A 21,081-nucleotide genomic window follows, 5' to 3' on the forward strand; every position below is an offset into this window, starting at 1 on the left:
AGGCAGCACACCAAATAAGTGAAAATCACTGGAGAAAGAGAAAGGTCCACATCTCTGGACCGAAACAGCGCCATATGGGCAATTAAACCGCAGGTGATTTTCACTTATTTGGTGTGCTGCCTCCATTTTTGGATATATTTACAAGGTGTGGTAGGTCTCTGGGTGGCTTTTGCACCCTACTATTTTTGGTGCTGCTTTTTGTTCTTTTTTCTATACTTTCAGATAGCTATATCATGGACTGTTGGTGTGATAATGTGCCGATGAGAGCATCTAAACTTCTACCACCGCGATGCTATAAAGTATTTGTTGCATGTGTTAGCATTCTAAGCAATATTTGTTTACATTGCCTGATATAATCTTGGCTTCATCCCATGGAGAAGTATAATGTTCTTACTATGTCTGCTTCTTGTTATTGGTAACATAGCATTCATTTATGGGAAGTAGCCTGGTTATTGGACTGTGAGGTTGGAAAAAGTGAACTTTATATGAAGTTTTCCTATGATTTCAACCTTTAATTATGTTGATTCTGACTAATCAGTGTTTGGAATTGGATTTCAGTAAAATATTATAATAATAATGGTATACTTATGTATTATCTCAATAGATCATTGCTACATAGTCGTAGGTGAACTACCAGATAGTGGTAAAGTCAACTGGTTTGATTAGGATTTGCCTATTGCATAGATGTCATGGCTCCATGTCACTGGCGGACACAATCCAGAGAGGACCCCTGTACTAATACAATATGAGGGCCCTTTACAGCCCAATAGCTCATCATAACTCTCACTTCCACTTGCTTTGGAGGTGGAAATGGGCCTCTTGCCTCTTGGGCCCCTGTGGTTGCACCAGTGATATGTCTGCCCCTGCTCCATCTAACATAGATTTCATTGTTCTACGTCGTGTGAATAAAGCATCAATCGAAATGAACTGGAACTTTAGAAGTATGTACTATTGCTAGCAAGGTACTGGGGTAGTGGGGCATAAATATGGGTGCTGGCTGAGCATAGGCAATAAATAAATGTGCCCTAGGTTCTGGATGCCTGGAGAAGTGCCATCAAACCACTCTGCCTTTGCCAAGGTACTAAGGAAAAAAGCTTTAAGTACAAATTGTTGCTCCACGTAAAAGTAAGCCTAGTAACATCTCTACTAAAAAAAAAGTAAAAAAGATAAATTCAAATGCAAAACCTTTTTCTGATTATTACAATACTTGGAAAATGAAAAGGTAACATTATTTTGCTGCGCATTACATGAATAGCGGTGAGAGCCCAAGTTCCCAGCTCATATTTTCTGGTAACAGCATTCTCATAGGCATATGGGCATATGAAAGACTCTTCTTCTTCTTCTCCACAGGGGTCGTCCCTTAAGTAGGATGGAAATGTCCTTAATTCACGATACTCTTCTCCCCGCAATGGGATTGCAAGAGGGTCCTTCCATCCTATCATGCGGGGTTATCGTGGTGCACAATACACGTTGCTCCTTAGGAATAATGTTCTGCAGGTATGATGCTGTTCTGAACACTCCACTAAACAGGCTTTTTTTTAGTCTGATAGGATGAGTATATAGACAAATGTCAGTAAACATGATGACATAGAAGAGCTGAGTCACAGACGAACGTTATTGGAGTGATGATATTTTGGCTTTTGCTATTTTTTCACTAATGTCCATCATCAAATATGCATTAATGTTAGCTTATATAAGGTTGTCTACACACACACATACTTATATACATGTACACAATGCACAGAGCCGAGCTAACAATGACACTAAGTAATGCACCGCATGGGGAGTGAGTAGGCTGAGTGTGCACAGACGCACAGTGGTGTAATGTGGACTTTCTGCACACTGAGCCCTCTGTATGTGCGATCGAGTCTGTCTGTACAAATGTCACTTTGCAGCATGAGTCACCCAGACATACGCACCGCGATGCTCCATGCTGCATTACATATCCATGGCGCAAAGGAGAGTAAACAGACCCTTAATGATTCCCCATGTATACAGCTGACTGCCCAGGCTGATTGATGGAGGGTCTCTTTTTAGATGATTAAACCTTTAAAGGCACATAACATTTATAAATTTTAATGAGACGCCATCAGAATGATTCACCGAAAAAACTGTTTATATGGTCATGTTTCTCTCTGAAAGGTAATGTCATCCACACTTTTATGACTCATTCAGATGTCCGTTCACATCGATCCGAGATGAAACCGCTAATTCGCGGACTGGTTGAGGGTCTTCCAACCCAAGCGGGGCAGCCTCATAAAAATCCGAGAAGCTGTCACGCTTGGGTCGGGTGATCTCAGACAGTCCGTGCATTAGTGGTCTGATCTCGTTTCATTGAGCCTTTATTGATGCAATTTGTTTTAATTCATATGGAAATTACATTAGGTGCTCTGGGCATGGCAAAAGCACTTCCCACCTTCCCTACTCTATTTCCCACCCAGCCCCAACTTCCTATACTTGACTGGCAGCTCACTGGCTTGACTACACAACATGTAAGCTGACAGTCAAGCAGAAGAAGGTGTGGCTTGGTAGGTTAAAGATAAGAGGAGGCATATGCTTGGGAAGTGCTTTGATAGACCAAGAGCACTTAAGCCTCATTTTCACATGAGTTAAACTGTGATTTTTCACTCAAGGAGGAACAGATTGCATGAGTAAAAGTGTGGATTATCTTTCAGAGAGCATCATGAGCATATAAAACATTTGGGGGCTTTATTGTGCTGCCAGATTCCCTTTAAAGTACGCAGATAATAAAAGAACAAAAATGGCTTACAAAAACGATTCTAGCTGGAGATTATTTTGGGCTACAGATATGTAAAACATACCTTGTAAGATACAATCCTTTTGCAGATGTTGAAAATGGATCTAATTTAATCTTTCTGACCTAAAGAAAAAGATCATGAACGTTCAGGACTGAGCATTTAATGTTCTCTAACTTTATATTATACAATACAGTTCAGTTCCAAACATGGTCCTTGGGGACTATGGCTACGGGAAGGGAGGAAGCAATTGTATATATATAGACGTCCATCCAGTCTTTAGAATGGACATAATAAGCACATTGATAGGTCTGCATATATCATACCAGTAGCACCTTATTTGTATGTGTATGTTGGGCAACCTTGCTCCCTTCCTAACCTTAGTCCCCAAAGCAGTGCGAGACATTGTCCACCGCTGCCCCTGCCCCACTGTTCTCTACTGAATGTGAGTGGCTAGTCAGTTTGCAGATGCTGACATGATATCTTCCCTCTTTGTGGCAAGTTTATTTGGAGAACTACAGGTACCCGTGGAGTCCAGGTATAGTAGAGGATCACTGGCGATCTTTGATTACAGTATTCAGTAATGATTATCTGCTGACAAATGACACAATTGTAATTGTACCTCAGAAACAGACAGGGGTATTGTTATAGGGGCTGGTGGACATGGGTTCTGGGTGTTGGGGCACCAACAGCCACTCATACTGCTACTTTAGGCTGCAGTTTGGCTGATTGGAGGTTACATTTGCAACAAGGATAGTGTTCTAAGATTGGGCCAGGATTTTTAGGAGGTAACTTTGCACGCCTCACTTTCAGACATCCAGACAACAATATTGTGAGCTAGTGAATGTATGGAGAAGATTACTGTAAGAAAAGCCACATCGGGGCTAAGTAAGAACAGTAACAAGGATCCATAGTTACAGTTGATCATGGCAAGAAGAGTGGTGACCATAAGATACAATGGGGTGGTTTCAAACAACCTCTTACATTATAAACCTGCTCTGGACTGCTGTTATTATTGGCCCTGCTGCAGTAAATATCCTGTAAATATTGGTTAGCCCTGAATTTTGCAGATCGATGCTCATAACTTCCAACCTGACTCAAGAGTTCCCAAGACATAGAAAGATTCAGCCTGCTAAGCCCAACAACCACCTATTGTGAGTTAAATTGTGAACTGTGTTACAGACTGTTCCTATTGATGCTGGTGACCACCTAGCTTTGTGCCACAACTCTGTGGAGTAACCACCAAGCTTTGTGCCACAACTCTGTGGAGTAACCACCAAGCTTTGTGCCACAACTCTGTGGAGTAACCACCAAGCTTTGTGCCACAACTCTGTGGAGTAACCACCAAGCTTTGTGCCACAACTCTGTGGAGTAACCACCTAGCTTTGTGCCACAACTCTGTGGAGTAACCACCAAGCTTTGTGCCACAACTCTGTGGAGTAACCACCAAGCTTTGTGCCACAACTCTGTGGAGTAACCACCAAGCTTTTTGCCACAACTCTGTGACGTAACCACCAAGCTTTGTTCCACAACTCTGTAGAGTAACCAGCAAGCTTTGTGCCACAACTCTGTGGAGTAACCACCTAGCTTTGTGCCACAACTCTGTGGAGTAACCACCAAGCTTTGTGCCACAACTCTGTGGAGTAACCACCAAGCTTTGTGCCACAACTCTGTGGAGTAACCATCAAGCTTTGTGCCACAACTCTGTGGAGTAACCACCAAGCTTTTTGCCACAACTCTGTGATGTAACCACCAAGCTTTGTGCCACAACTCTGTGGAGTAACCAGCAAGCTTTGTGCCGCAACTCTGTGGAGTAACCACCAAGCTTTATGCCACCACTCTGTAGAGTAACCAGCAAGCTTTGTGCCACAACTCTGTAGAGTAACCAGCAAGCTTTGTGCCACAACTCTGTAGAGTAACCAGCAAGCTTTATGCCACAACTCTGTGGAGTAACCACCAAACTTTGTGCCACAACTCTGTAGAGTAACCAGCAAGCTTTGTGCCAGAACTCTGTTGAGTAACCATCAAGCTTTGTGCCACAACTCTGTTGAATAACCACCAAGCTTTGTGCCACAACTCTGCTATGTAGCCACCATGCTGTGTGCCTCAACTCTGCTGTGTAATCACCAAATTCTGTGCCTCAACTCTGCTATGTACCATCCAAGCTCTGTGTCTCAACTCTTCTGTGTAACCACCAAATTCTGTGCTTCAACTCTGTTGAGTAACCACTAAACTCTGTGCCTCAGCTCTGCTATGTAAATACCAAATTCTGTGCCTAAAGTCTGCCGAGTAACAACCAAACTCAGTGCCTCAACTCTGCTGTATAATCACCAAGCTCTTTGCGTCAACTCTGCTTTGTAACTGCATAACTCTGTGCCTCAACTATGCTGAGTAACCACCAAGCTCTTTGCCTTAAAGGGATATTCCCATCTCCTAGATCTTATCCCAATATGTAGTAGGTGTAACAATATTAGCAAATGCCTTTAATTAGAAATGTAGTATAGTTTTTCTGAATCGCTATGTCTGTTTCCTCATGTGCAGGCATTGCAGGACGTTATGTATCGTTGGTTACGATCACTGATATAGTGACAATTAGTTAGCTAGTTGCTAGTGGTCATAATTATGGATACCGAAGGTCCGGCAATACCTACATATGAGGAAAGCGACATTGTGAATCATATAAATTATACTACATTTCTAATTGGAGGTATTTGCTATCATTATTATTACACTGACTAAATATTGGGATAGGATCTTGGAGATGGGAATACCCCTTTAACTCTGCTGTATAACTGTCAAGTTTTGTGCCTCAACTCTTCTGTGTCACCACCTTCATTTTGTTGCGTAACCACAAACCTCATGAGAGAATGTAACCACTTCCAAGCACGGCATTAGGCTATGTGCACACGTCAGGATTTCTTGCATAAAATTCCTGAGAAAAACCTGAAATTTTCTGCAAGAAATCTGCATGCATTTTTGCCACGGTTTTGGTGCGTTTTTTTAGATGTCTCATATTTACTAAACATTTTTTCCAATTGAACCTTCCTGTGTCCGTGTGAGTCGTTGCACCATTCTCGAGTGGGTTACCAAGTTAAGGATCGTGGGCCTGGCATCCAAACCTGAGCCTCATACATGATCATATGCCTAAAGGACAGACTGAACAAAGATGGTTAATATATAAAATGTGTAATATATAAACATATATATATATATATATATATATATATATATATATTATATAAATTATATATATATATATATATATATATATATATATATATATTCTACTGATGTTGAAAAACTGCAGTTGTTATATTACTAGTATACAAGAATATTTCACTGTCTATATAATTTGCCGCTTCTGGTAAGTGTCATTTTTTTAAAAATTTTTTCCATTTTATTACAGGATACACTTAGGCAACAATTTTCTTCTTCCTTGTTTCTTCTATTTGTAATTATGAAGATGCAAATCATACAATGCTTAACGTTCTGCTAGTGTTTGTGTATGCTCTTGACGCAATACGGCACATTACCGTGTCCTCATCCTTTGGTCACATTCACCTAAATCAGGAACTGTTTAGTAAATACGGCTGGATCCAGCAGATATATACTATATGTAGGTCACATAGTAATTTTCCAGAAGAAACGGTGATTGCTGTTATTAAACAGTAAGGTGTTCCTTCTTTATATATACAAATAAAGTGTTCAAAGTTTTTGAAATCATGGCAAAGTCAATCATGTGCATTGTATGTGAAGTGGAGCTCGCATTCTCCTGCTCGTCTCCTCTAAGAGAGCTCTGTGTGTAGCGTCTTGTTGCGCCCGGCTCTCATATAAACACTTCTCTCTACGCCATCTGTACCTGCTTGTCAGGAAAAACATACATTATTGTGCTGCCGTCCTCCCCCTATCCACCTCCTCTGATACTTGTGTAGTGCCCAAGGCTGGTTTTAGTGATGGGGAGATCTTGTTAATGCACAGCCCCCTTAAATGTCAATGCCTCTGGGGGAGCCGCTCTGGAATGAGCCAAACATTTCTTGGAATCAGACTGAGAAACTGAGACCTATTGATTAACTGTACTGTTTTCTAAGGCCAGGTAAAATGAGGCAGGTCTTCTGAGGTGTACTGGAGCCTATGTAAGCAACAGGGGAAGGCATGGAAATTCATATATTACTATGACCTGGATTTCCAACCTTGGAAAATATGGAATTAAGTAAAACGCTTGGTAAACATGAATTTTGCTTTTTTTTGCTGTGGGTTCCTTCAGTGAATGTCCCAGATATGTCAGTTCACTCATGTTTTGTGTACATTTTTCCATATCCTATCATATACTATTTGTAGTATTGTCATTGTGCAACTTGCCAAGCCGTGGCATCGACCATCGATGGCTAATAATGTGCAAAATAATCTGGATCAATATAGTTCAACTCTTAAAGGAATGGATTGTCAAAAATAACTTATTGTAAAGTTGTTTTTCTTTTATTTTTCCTGTAACTTTTTATATTTAAAACAAAATTCTGGAATCTTGCAATTTTCGCTATGGTCAATGATAGTTTTTATAGGCTGGCACTATCCGTTTTGTATAGACACTTTACCGCAGTCTAAATTATCATCAGAGGCAGGATTACAATGAAATGTATCACTAATATATAGATAACACAGGGTCTCCTATCGCAATTGGTGATGGTCACAGCTCACTTCCTCACCCTTCTTGCACAATGGCCTCTCTACAGATCACAGAACTTGCCTAGAACATTCACCCATGGTAGTCAATGTGTCGTATCCAGCCTACAAGTTCCTATGGTTCATGTAACTGCTGTAAATCTGAATTCTGCTAACAATAGCCAAGGCAAGATGGCGGCCCCAAAATGTTGCCTATATAATAAGATTTAAAAAATCTACATTCAGGAAAAAAAAAAAGATTACAAAAAATGTATACTTTTCACTATTATTTGAATTAGTAAAAAAAATGTAGGTGATTCATTATCTATAAAATACCTGGGGCATAATATAGTTGGGCAGTTGTGTTAGGGCTTGACTCCTAAACCCATGCCTGATGTCATCAGTAGAACAGATTAATTTCCTCTCTGCTTAGCTTTGGTTTATCAGTTAGGATACTGAGCATTTCAGTCTTTATGGCAAGGGCTGTCTTAATTTGGTTTTACATTAATGCCGTAACCCAAATCCCTTCCTTAATGTGGTTGTTCAGTGACTCTTTGCAGCAGCTCTCTCCACAAGTGAAGTCTTCTCCATGACGCGCTTGCACCCCAACATTAGGCATCAATAGCAACTTTAGGGCACTGTTAATACAGTGGGGAAAAAAGTATTTAGTCTGCCACCAATTGTGCAAGTTCTCCCACTTAAAAAGATGAGAGAGGCCTGTAATTGACATCATAGGTAGACCACAACTATGAGAGTCAAAATGAGAAAACAAATCCAGAAAATCACCTTGTCTGATTTGGCAAGATTTATTTTGCAAATTATGGTGGAAAATAAGTATTTGGTCATTAACAAAAGTTCATCTCAATATTTTGCTATATATCCGTTGTTGGCAATGACAGAGGTCAAACGTTTTCTGTAAGTCTTCACAAGGTTGGCACACACTGTTGGTGGTATGTTGGCCCATTCCTTCATGCAGATCTCCTCTAGAGCAGTGATGTTTTGGGCCTGTCGCTGGGCAACACAGGCTTTCAACTCCCTCCAAAGGTTTTCTATGGGGTTGAGAGCTGGAGACTGGCTAGGCCACTCCAGGACCTTCATATGCCAAATTACGAAGCTACTCCTTCATGCCATGGTGGTGTGCTTGGATCATGCTGAAAGACCCATCCACGTTTCATCTTCAATGCCCTTGCTGATGGAAGGAGGTTTGCATTCAAAATCTCACGATACATGGCCCCATTCATTCTTTCATGTACACGGATCAGTCATCCTGGTCCCTTTGCAGAGAAACAGCCCCAAAGCATGATGTTGCCACCCCCATGCTGCACAGTAGGTATGGTGTTCTTTGGAATGCAACTCAGCATTCTGTCTCCTCCAAACACGACGAGATTTGCTTCTACCAAACAGTTCTACTTTGGTTTCATCAGACCATATGACATTCTCTTTTGTGAATTCTGTTGTGGGTTCTGCTCTTGGGCTCCCTCCGGTGGTTATAAGTGGTAGTGCTGCTGTTTGTCCTTCACAGCAGTCATCAGGTGCTTCCACTTTGGACGGGGCTATTTAGTCTGGCTTCACCCTTTAGTGAGTGCCAGTTGTCCATTGTTTTTCTGGAGGATTCACATCTTTGCTTGGTTTCTCCTGCTGGATTATCCAAATCATCAAAGATAAGTCCTGGCTTTGTTTTTGCAGTCCACATGCGGTGGACTTTTTAGTTCAGTGAATTGCTATGTTTTTTCTTGTCCAGCTTTGTCTGTGTAAGGATTTATTCAGCCAAGCTGGAAGCTCTGGAGTCGCAGAGTTACCCTCCATGCCTTTAGTTAGGTGTGGAGATTTTTGTATTCTCTGTGGTGGATTTTTGTAGTATTGTAATACTGACCGCACAGTACTCTGTCATGTCCTTTCTTTCTAGGTAGCGTGGCCTCCTTTGCTAAATTCTGTTTTCAGTCTGCGTTTGTAATTTCCCTCTCCTCTCACAGTCAATATTTGTGGGGGGCTGTCTTTCCTTTGGGGATTTTCTCTGAGGCAAGATAGTTTTCCTGTTTCTTTCTTTAGGGGTAATTAGTCCTCCGGCTGTGACGAGGTGTCGAGGGAGTGACAGGAACATCCCACGGCTACTTATAGTTGCGGTGTTAAGTTCAGGGTCTGCGGTCAGTATAGAGGCCACCTACTCCAGAGCTCGTCCATGCTGCTCCTAGGCCACCAGATCATAACAATTCTCCCAATACGCTTCTGGATAATCCAAATGCTATCTAGCAAAATTTCAGACAGACCGTGACATGTACTGGCTTAAGCAGGGGGACACGTCTGGCACTGCAGGATCTGAGTCCCTGTCAGCGTAGTGTGTTACTGATGGTAGCCTTTGTTATGGTGGTCCCAGCTCTATGCAGGTCATTCACTAGGTCCCCCCGTGTGGTTCTGGGATTTTTGCTCACCATTCTTGTGATCATTTTGACCCCACGGGGTGAGATGTTTTGTGGAGCCCCAGATCGAGGGAGATTATCAGTGGTCTTATATGTCTTCCATTTTCTTATTATTGCTCCCACAGTTAATTTCATCACACCAAGCTGCTTGCCTATTGCAGATTCAGTCTTCCCTACCTGGTGCAGGACTATGATTTTGTTTTGGTTGTCATTTGACGGCTCTTTGGTCTTCACCATAGTGGAGTTTGGAGTGTGACTGTTTGCGGTTGTGGACAGGTGTCTTTTATACTGATAACAAGTTCAAACAGGTGCCATTACTACAGGTAATGAGTGGAGGACAGAGGAGCCTCTTAAAGAAGAAGTTAGAGGTCTGTGAGAGACAGAAATCTTGCATGTTTTTAGGTGACCAGATACTTATTTTCCACCATAATTTGCAAAATAAATCTTGCCAAATCACACAAGGTGATTTTCTGGATTTGTTTTCTCATTTTGACTCTCATAGTTTTGGTCTACCTATGATGTCAATTATAGGCCTCTCTCATCTTTTTAAGTGGGAGAACTTGCACAATTGGTGGCTGACTAAATACTTTTTTCCCCACTGTAGGTGAGGTAGTTCTAGTTTACTCAACCTCCATGTATCCTACAGAGTTAAAAGTTGTGGATGACTTGTGACAAGCTACCTAGTGCTTGTTCCTCTAGGGAGGTGAAAGGATACCTGTGGCCAATTGTATGCGTCTCAACTTGGTTACCGTCTTCTATGTCAACTATTTAGCAAAGGTTTTTTTTTAGTTGGCATAAGAAAGCCATTTCTACTGTTCTTCTAAATATTACGTACATTTATAATTTAACAGTTACTAAACTTCTTTTCGTTGTCCGTGTTTACTGAGAGTTGTCGTTTCAAAGCTGCCCTCCTACCATAGGTTGTTTAAGTCTATCTCTTGAATCGGTGGCACAGAGCTCCTTGTTATACTTTGCTGTGAGCCTTCATTTTTCTTGAACGTTCACATTTACTGGTATTTAACGTTAGTAAATGGCTCGCGGCTTGTTCTGTCACTTCTTTCAGCTAAGTACACAGGACGGTGTGTGTTCAAACTTAACTCTGTGACTTTCATGGGTGGAACCAAAGCTCTCGATTACTGTGGTTGACTTATAGATTTAGGTATTTCAGAGTGGGCTACACATTGGCAGCAGTGCAGCTATTTGGGGTGCAGAGGTAACAGTTATACTTGGGGTTTGATGTCTAAGGAAGCCCAAAAAATGGTTTGTCACATAAGAAGACACCAGCATTATAAGTGGGGAATGGTTTGTTAGGGTGAAACCTTGTTACAGATTTTGCTCTGGGACCTAGGATTTTCTACTTGAGTAGATCATCAATTTCAGTATAGCATAACAAGCGATTGTAAAAAAAAAAAAAACACTCTAATGGTTTATGAAAAGTGAAGATATTTTTAGAGGTACATACTAGTTATTGTATGGTTTCCCGGAAACAGGATTAGTAAAATAATTTTCATTTTACCTTTACTTTATCTTTCATGGGTGGAACCAAAGCCCTCGATTACCGTGGTTGACTTATAGATTTAGATATTTCAGAAAAAGGTACAGAGGTAGCAGTTGTACTTGAGATTTGATTAAAAGGGAGCCCAAAGATGAGTCTGCCACATAAGAAGACACCAGTATTGTAAATATTTGGGGAATCCTTATTATTGATTTTGCCTTGGGGCTCAGGAGCATCTTCATTCTTTGCACAATGAGTAGATCATCAATATCAGTACATGTTCCCATAGCTTCCAAATAAGCATAACTAGCCATTGTCAAAAAAAACCCTAATGGTTTACGAGAAGTGAAGACATGGTTCCTTTGTGAGCTACTTACTTATTATTGTATGGTTTCACAAGGACGGGACTATTTGAAATAATTATTATTTTACTTTGAACCTGACTAAGAGGAAGTGATGGCTGCCTGGTAAGTTTAATTATGCAATGGGCTGTAGCATTTTCAGGGAATACCAAAAATCAGGTTATTGCAACATGTTTGGGCAAAAAGAAGAGAAATAGTATGGCAGCAGAAAATACCACTACTTTGGTTAATATGGTGTGGGTCAATAAAGCATTATTTCACAGTGAGAAAATCAGCATAATTCAGTGTGGAATAAATGCACTTGGAATGTCTAAAGCTCCATGGTCCAGAGCCAAAAGGATTCCAATTGAGTCCATAGAAAAACTGGGCACCTAGCTCTGCAATATGCATGAAGCCTAAGGAATGAAGTAGCGGTCACCATTTAAGGTTGTCCACTACTTTCAAAAATTTCACAGAACATAAGAATCCTTCTAAGGGCTCATACTCACTTGCGAGAAACTCAGATGAGTCTCGCACATCAATACCGTGCCCTGCACCCGGCACTCAGGAACGGAGCGTTCAGCTTCATGTATTGCTAGGCGGCCTCGCGCTCCGCTCCTGAGTGCCGTGTGCAGGGCCAGGTATTGACGTGCGAGACTCATCCGAGTTTCTCGCAAGTGAGTATGAGCCCTAAAAGTAAGAAACAACTAATACGACTTGAATTTCCTGCCGTTCAAGCTCTGCTTGGTCTCCTCCCGGACTGGAAGTGACGATGTTCCAACCACCAGTCTGCTGACCACCGATCCATGGACTTCACATGCCTTCAGGTCAAGCTCATAAGGGGAACAACCTTTGGCATCTCTTTGCCTGTGTCTTCCCAGTTATAACGCCTGATGGAAGTGTAGTTTACCTGAAATGTTGCTTAAAACACAAGTTTTAAGAAAGCTTAAGAAATAGTAAAGAAACATTTGGGCAAAACTGAACATTATGGAGTATTAGTCTTTCTGCATATACTGGTAGTCTGACAGTCATCACTTCGGGTCCTGGAAGAGACCATCAGAGTGGAGGGGATTTTAGTGGTAAACATTTTTTTATTTTATCATGGACAAGCCCTTTAGTGATAACTTTAAACATCATAGGTCTTATCACCATGGAACATTAATTTTATACTAGATAATCCTACAAGTGGAGCACAAATCACAATTTACTAACGTTATTTGTGAAATCTTCCTTTAAAACTTGCATTTTACAATTATAATATTATGCATTTCAATGAGCATTTAACACCTATCCATCTTTTATGTTACCTTAAAACCAGCACGAAGCTGTGCAAGAGGCCTTGATGGCTGATCTGCTCTTTGCAGTACCTTGGTATTTATAGAACAGATCCAGTTCTGTGTAGAGGGTATAAGGTTGCTTCGCTGGTGATAAGACTTAGCTTAGTTCCATTTGTTGCTCGGCTTGGTCAGGTTACACATGAAGATAGCTCCATAGCTTAATCATGTGAAAGGAAAATCTGCCATATCCCTAGAGTTTCATTACAAATGTTGTACAGACATGATGGGATCTATTCCACACAAATTAGGTCATTAGTTTAGTTGATTTACTAATACATTTTAATGTAAATTTTCTGACTCTTTCCAGTACATAGTGATATCCAATAAGTATAATTTCTCCTTGCGGAGATTGACATGCTAAGCATGCCGAGATGAGGAAACTTAAAGCCTTAAAGCCGCAATGCTCCTCTGGGAAATATGCAAATTGTCTCTTTTCACTGACGAGGGGCAGTACCCCGAAACACAGTGTCTGCAAATTGAGATTCTGGTTTGGCTTTTATCTTAAGCCAGGTGACAAGGCTCGTTAAAGGGTCAACATTGACTGTTAGGATTGCTACTTCCAATAGGTGGCACTAGAGTTCTAGTCCTCTTCCTCCCTGAAGAGACAATTAGTACATAGTGAAGAATAGGGAATCATCATTTCTATAGGTTCAGAATGCGGTTTATGAGCTCTTTTGGCATTGTTAAACTGCAGGCACAACTGTAAATATAAGGTAAATTCATCCACATTTCTGCCATGCTCCAAATCCCCTGCTTACTGTTACACAGTGATAGGATTACAGGGTCATTCCTAACACAGACCCTAATGACATATCCTGATTTATAGTACTGATCCACAAAGTTATCCAAGTATTGCTATTAAATTATTATTATTATTATTATAGCGCTATTTATTCCATGGCACTTTACATATGCTTGTAAATATACAAGCATATAAATAAGATGTACAAAGATGTAAAACGAAGGAACGTAGATATTGTAATATTGAAGTCTGAGCTTCATGGTTATGTGTGCCTCTCTACAGCATGTTTCGCTTGATGCTCTTTCAAGGGAATGTTCCCTTTATATACTGTATATATATTTGTATATTTAATAGCGATACTTGTCCAACTAATGTACCCCTTCTAAAGTAGTGTGTTTAATAAGAGTCACTTTTTTCTATTACCCCAGAACTATCTTCTCTGCTATGCAATGTCCTTGTCCGTCTGTATTCTTCATGTTTTAACTGATCTTTCATGAAGTGTCGTACTAACATTATATATATATATATATATCCAATGCAGCAAAAAGAAAAAACATGAGCGGCACTGTCCCATTTACTGAAAAAACAGACAGACCATTCTGTGGGGGAAACCCAGATAGGAACCCCTTAATGCATAAACCAGTGTGACCACGGTGCTCCTCATGAGAAAATAAAGTCTGTATGAAAATGCTGAGGATAAGATGAAGGAGAGAGGGCACTCACCGGTCTTCTATAAAATCACTTCTTTATTATAAACTTGACATCCAGAGTAAAGGCAGCGGCCGGGGGAAAGAGAAGGAGCAGGGGTGGACGACGGCCGTTTCGCGCTTGTCCTGCGCTTCTACGGGTCGATTAGTGTTCAGGACCGGCAGCAGTTTATAGTGTGCCAGACTGGACACCTCCCACCGCTCGATCCCTCCCACCAACCGGAAACTACACCAAGCACAATGTAAAAACATTAAAAGGACAAATTAAAAACAATTAGTATCGGAGTACACGCATTTACAGAAAGTGCATTACAACAAGACATTAGTGTATTACACAGGAGAATTTCAAAACCGCCGCGCTCCGCGGCGAACCAATCCTGTTTACTTTAAAGGAACAGAGACTCTTGCGCCACCTATAGGAAAATGGACATATCGACCCTGTCATTGAAGCCAAGCGGACCCATAGCGCCACTGCGCAGGATCCACCTGGCCTCACACCTCAGGAGCAGATTGTCCAAATCGCCACCCTGAATGGGCAGGACCACCTTCTCAATACCAGCAAAGGTAAGGCACTCAGTCCTACCTCCATGTTTCTCCCTCATATGGTTAATAAGTCGCGGGACTCCCTTCCCGGACACCACAGACTTACAGTGCTCCCGAAATCGAATATACATCGGCCGAATGGTTTTGCCGATGTAAAAATACCTGCAAGGGCAAAAAACAATATACACTATGTGATCAGTCTTACAAGTAATGAAATCATCTACCACATGACTTATGGATCCTATCTGAAGGCATCGATCTAAAAGATGCTGCTGACAACATGGACAATGGCCGCACCTGAAATTCCCCTTAAGAGATCCTCCTAAAAGCCAATTAGTACTCGGCTTGACCACCCGATTTTTTACTAATTTGTCCCGCAATCTGACACTCCTCCTATTGGCTATAAGGGGGCCTCTAGCAGCTATTTCGGTTAGATCCTTATCTCTTTCTAACAGGTGCCAATTCTTTTTAACTGCCAATCTAATTTGTTGGTCCATGTTGCTAAATTTAAAACAAAAGTTAAATCTCCTATTATTCCCCTTTTTTTGTATTTGGTGTGGGGGTGGCTTTTTATCAATCTTTGCTACTGCCCTCTCATTTTTAACTCTCGCTAGAGCTGGTGTTAAAACGCTCTCCGGGTACCCTCTTTTTCTGAATCTCTCTCTCGTTTCCTCTGCTTGACGAATAAAACCTTCTTCCGTGTTATTTACTCTACTGGTCCTTAAGAATTGACTATATGGCACCGCTCGTTTTGTATGAGGAGGGTGATAGCTGTTATAGTGCATGAGTGTGTTCACTGCAACCGGTTTACGAAAAAGAGAGGTGCACACCCTGCCATCTGCGACCTCTACTAAAACGTCTAAAAACTCCAAACGTTCACCCCCAAAAACCGAAGTGAAGGTCATGTTGAGATCATTTGCACCATTTAAATATGCCACAAATTTATCAAAGGTTCCCTTGGGGCCATCCCAGATTATTACAATATCATCGACATATCTCCGAAAATATTTGATATGTCGTAGGAATATGTTGTCATTAGAATATACACATTTCTCCTCCAGAAAGCCAAGGAACAAATTCGCGAAGGTGCAAGCTACCGGGGTCCCCATCGGAGGCTTTCTGGAGGAGAAATGTGTATATTCTAATGACAACATATTCCTACGACATATCAAATATTTTCGGAGATATGTCGATGATATTGTAATAATCTGGGATGGCCCCAAGGGAACCTTTGATAAATTTGTGGCATATTTAAATGGTGCAAATGATCTCAACATGACCTTCACTTCGGTTTTTGGGGGTGAACGTTTGGAGTTTTTAGACGTTTTAGTAGAGGTCGCAGATGGCAGGGTGTGCACCTCTCTTTTTCGTAAACCGGTTGCAGTGAACACACTCATGCACTATAACAGCTATCACCCTCCTCATACAAAACGAGCGGTGCCATATAGTCAATTCTTAAGGACCAGTAGAGTAAATAACACGGAAGAAGGTTTTATTCGTCAAGCAGAGGAAACGAGAGAGAGATTCAGAAAAAGAGGGTACCCGGAGAGCGTTTTAACACCAGCTCTAGCGAGAGTTAAAAATGAGAGGGCAGTAGCAAAGATTGATAAAAAGCCACCCCCACACCAAATACAAAAAAAGGGGAATAATAGGAGATTTAACTTTTGTTTTAAATTTAGCAACATGGACCAACAAATTAGATTGGCAGTTAAAAAGAATTGGCACCTGTTAGAAAGAGATAAGGATCTAACCGAAATAGCTGCTAGAGGCCCCCTTATAGCCAATAGGAGGAGTGTCAGATTGCGGGACAAATTAGTAAAAAATCGGGTGGTCAAGCCGAGTACTAATTGGCTTTTAGGAGGATCTCTTAAGGGGAATTTCAGGTGCGGCCATTGTCCATGTTGTCAGCAGCATCTTTTAGATCGATGCCTTCAGATAGGATCCATAAGTCATGTGGTAGATGATTTCATTACTTGTAAGACTGATCACATAGTGTATATTGTTTTTTGCCCTTGCAGGTATTTTTACATCGGCAAAACCATTCGGCCGATGTATATTCGATTTCGGGAGCACTGTAAGTCTGTGGTGTCCGGGAAGGGAGTCCCGCGACTTATTAACCATATGAGGGAGAAACATGGAGGTAGGACTGAGTGCCTTACCTTTGCTGGTATTGAGAAGGTGGTCCTGCCCATTCAGGGTGGCGATTTGGACAATCTGCTCCTGAGGTGTGAGGCCAGGTGGATCCTGCGCAGTGGCGCTATGGGTCCGCTTGGCTTCAATGACAGGGTCGATATGTCCATTTTCCTATAGGTGGCGCAAGAGTCTCTGTTCCTTTAAAGTAAACAGGATTGGTTCGCCGCGGAGCGCGGCGGTTTTGAAATTCTCCTGTGTAATACACTAATGTCTTGTTGTAATGCACTTTCTGTAAATGCGTATACTCCGATACTAATTGTTTTTAATTTGTCCTTTTAATGTTTTTACATTGTGCTTGGTGTAGTTTCCGGTTGGTGGGAGGGATCGAGCGGTGGGAGGTGTCCAGTCTGGCACACTATAAACTGCTGCCGGTCCTGAACACTAATCGACCCGTAGAAGCGCAGGACAAGCGCGAAACGGCCGTCGTCCACCCCTGCTCCTTCTCTTTCCCCCGGCCGCTGCCTTTACTCTGGATGTCAAGTTTATAATAAAGAAGTGATTTTATAGAAGACCGGTGAGTGCCCTCTCTCCTTCATCTTATCCTCAGCATATATATATATATATATATATATATATATATACAGTAAAATGATGAAAACCATTTTCTAGAATATAAGACATAATTTCAGTTGTTTCACACTTTTTTGTTAAGTATATAATTCCACATGTGTTAATTCATAGTTTTGATGCCTTCAGTGTGAATTTACAATTTTCATAGTTATGAAAATACAGAAAAATGTTTAAATGAGGTGTGTCTAAACTTTTGGTCTGTACTGTATATATACTGTATATGTATGTATGTGTGTTGTGTTGTGTGTTTATACATACATACATACATAAATATTCTAGAATACCTGATGCGTTAGAATCGGGCCACCATCTAGTATATATATATATATATATATATATATATATATATATATATATACACTCACCGGCCACTTTATTAGGTACACCTGTCCAACTTCTTGTTAACACTTAATTTCTAATCAGCCAATCACATGGCGGCAACTCAGTGCATTTAGGCATGTAGACATGGTCAAGACAATCTCCTGCAGTTCAAACCGAGCATCAGTATGGGGAAGAAAGGTGATTTGAGTGCCTTTGAACGTGGCATGGTTGTTGGTGCCAGAAGGGCTGGTCTGAGTATTTCAGAATCTGCTGATCTACTGGGATTTTCACGCACAACCATCTCTAGGGTTTACAGAGAATGGTCCGAAAAAGAAAAAAAATCCAGTGAGCGGCAGTTCTGTGGGCGGAAATGCCTTGTTGATGCCAGAGGTCAGAGGAGAATGGGCAGACTGGTTCGAGCTGATAGAAAGGCAACAGTGACTCAAATCGCCACCCGTTACAACCAAGGTAGGCCTAAGAGCATCTCTGAACGCACAGTGCGTCGAACTTTGAGGCAGATGGGCTACAGCAGCAGAAGACCACACCGGGTACCACTCCTTTCAGCTAAGAACACGAAACTGAGGCTACAATTTGTACAAGCTCATCGAAATTGGACAGTAGAAGATTGGAAAAACATTGCTTGGTCTGATGAGTCTCGATTTCTGCTGCGACATTCGGATGGTAGGGTCAGAATTTGGCGTAAACAACATGAAAGCATGGATCCATCCTGCCTTGTATGGAGCATCTTTGGGATGTGCAGCCGACAAATCTGCGGCAACTGTGTGATGCCATCATGTCAATATGGACCAAAATCTCTGAGGAATGCTTCCAGCACCTTGTTGAATCTATGCCACGAAGAATTGAGGCAGTTCTGAAGGCAAAAGGGGGTCCAACCCGTTACTAACATGGTGTACCTAATAAAGTGGCCGGGGAGTGTATATATATACATATACTATATATGCATGTATGTGTGTTGTGTGTTTGTGAGTGTAAATATATATATATATATATATATATATATATATATATATATATATATATATATGAATGCTGCATATCGTTGTGAATCAACACTATATTCTTTCTTTAGGTACACAGCCACGGGTATTTTTCTAGTGTTGGTGAGTTGGTATTGTAAGGTCGCTACCGAACACATAGTTGATGGAAGGTATGTATCACGAAGGTGGATGACCTCTGTGATGTAAACCTAGAGTAATGCTCCACTGCACATGGTGCTAAGACACTTGTTTCGTGCCCCTAGGTTAGGCTGACAGGCAGCCTGAGAGATGGGCGAGTCTGGCTGCCCACATACCCCACTTCTGGGTGTGGTTCACATGATAAAAGAGTCTTGTTTCTTTGATACATGGTCTATGTGTGGAGGTAAGAAGACCTCCTGTGTGATGTCTCCAGACTGAATCAGTATGCTGGATGCTATCCAGCCTGTGTGTCCTGGATTATCTCTAAGGTGACATTTTTGGAACTGTTTACTTTGTTTTGCCTTCACTGAAAGGCCGTTAATTTTCCTTTGCTTGTGGCATGGATTATGAAGCACCAATAAACCAGCCTGAATATTTAAATGGAAACAGTTCCTGTGTTACCTCACCAGGCACTCAAGTGAGTAGCATTCCCACATTATATCTAGTCTGGCATATGCTTGATAGATGTGGCAGGGGCGGACCGACAGACATACTATTGGTGCAACCTGTACAGGAGTAGGGTCCAACCTACCAGATGAGGAATCTGCCAAATCCAAGGGTAGAATGAATATGCATTGTTCTATCCATTCACTTCTGTGGGAGTTAGAGAAACAGCCAAGCACTATAGGAAGCTTACTAAAGATGGACCTATTCTTAAAGTAATTTTATCCTCCGTAAGCTCCTCCTAGTGGCGGCTGCTGGCACATGTATAAAAAAGATATATATTTATATAGAGTTCTACTATCTGTAAACTGACGATGTTGCACTTTTTATTAAAGGAGTTGTCCCAACTTAGCAACTGATAGGTGAAAACTTGGTGGTTGTTGGGAATCCTGATCACTAATCCCAAGAATGGGCCTCTGACATGCCCCATCTGACTGAAGTGATGGGTACATTAGCCTCATTCATTGTTTCAGCCTGGACAATGACAAATTATATTGTGGTACCGTTAGCCAGAAAAATCGATGTGAATACTCTTCTGCAATACTTCTTCTTCAATGATGACAGAAATATTCTCGGATTGATACTTTTATTGGCTAACCAGAAAATAATATATGTTTGCAGCTTTCAGAGCACAGAGGCTCCATAATCTGGCCTGAAGAAGGAGCCTCTCTGTCCTGAAAGCTGCAAACATATATTATTTTCTGGTTAGCCAATAAAGGTATCACTCATCATTGGGCAGAAAAGTATTCACACCGATTGTTTCAGCCTGAAATAGTTGAGTGCTGTACTGAATTATTTTTAATGGAAAGTTGCATATGCATGGCATGACTTGTTGTAACGGAGCACTTCAGATCCCCGGTTTTGGATCGTTGCTCGTCACCACCATTGATAAGCAGGTTGTCACCTACTATGTGGATAGGTGATAATTTGCTAAGATAGAACATCCCCTTTAATTATAACTTATAGCATGTTGTTTCATCTTCTCTAAATTATTCACTCACATAATATATTTGTTTTCACTGTACTGAACCTAAAAAAGAAGTGCAGCCCCCATTATGGAACAGCTTGGATAGAACCAGGTTAAGTAGCCATTAAATTATTGCATGCCCTTTTTGTTTGGTGCATAGATCTGCTTTCTGCTTGCACCATGCAATAAAGCCTCCGATTATACATCCAAGACTCCGCAGCCCTATAGTTTGTCTTTGTGTAAAGGCGCACGTGGCACAGGTACAATGAATAGGTTAATTATTGTGCGATTATGTGAGCCGTCCAATTCATCCCGACTCTTTGCTGGGTCATCTTGATCTGGGTGATAATTGGGCAGTGCATGTTCAGGTATTTGCGGCTCAGCAGATCATTT

The 21,081-nt window shown here is 41.3% G+C and overlaps 1 protein-coding gene across 2 annotated transcripts in view; it reads left to right on the forward strand.

Moving 5' to 3' along the window:
• WNK4 (WNK lysine deficient protein kinase 4) overlaps positions 1-21,081 on the forward strand; it is a 177,570-nt gene that overhangs the window by 71,691 nt on the left and 84,798 nt on the right. The window contains exon 1 of one of the 2 annotated variants that reach the window (XM_077252010.1): positions 1,426-1,497. The exons of the other annotated variant lie outside the window; for it this stretch is intronic. Within the exon in view, the coding sequence (XP_077108125.1) occupies positions 1,441-1,497 (57 nt within the window). The 5' untranslated portion in view covers positions 1,426-1,440. Of the gene's footprint in view, positions 1-1,425; positions 1,498-21,081 lie in introns of those variants that run through there. 2 annotated transcript variants of the gene reach the window in all.

Source organism: Ranitomeya variabilis, chromosome 4 (genome assembly GCF_051348905.1).
Source record: "Ranitomeya variabilis isolate aRanVar5 chromosome 4, aRanVar5.hap1, whole genome shotgun sequence".
NCBI lineage: Eukaryota > Metazoa > Chordata > Amphibia > Anura > Dendrobatidae > Ranitomeya > Ranitomeya variabilis.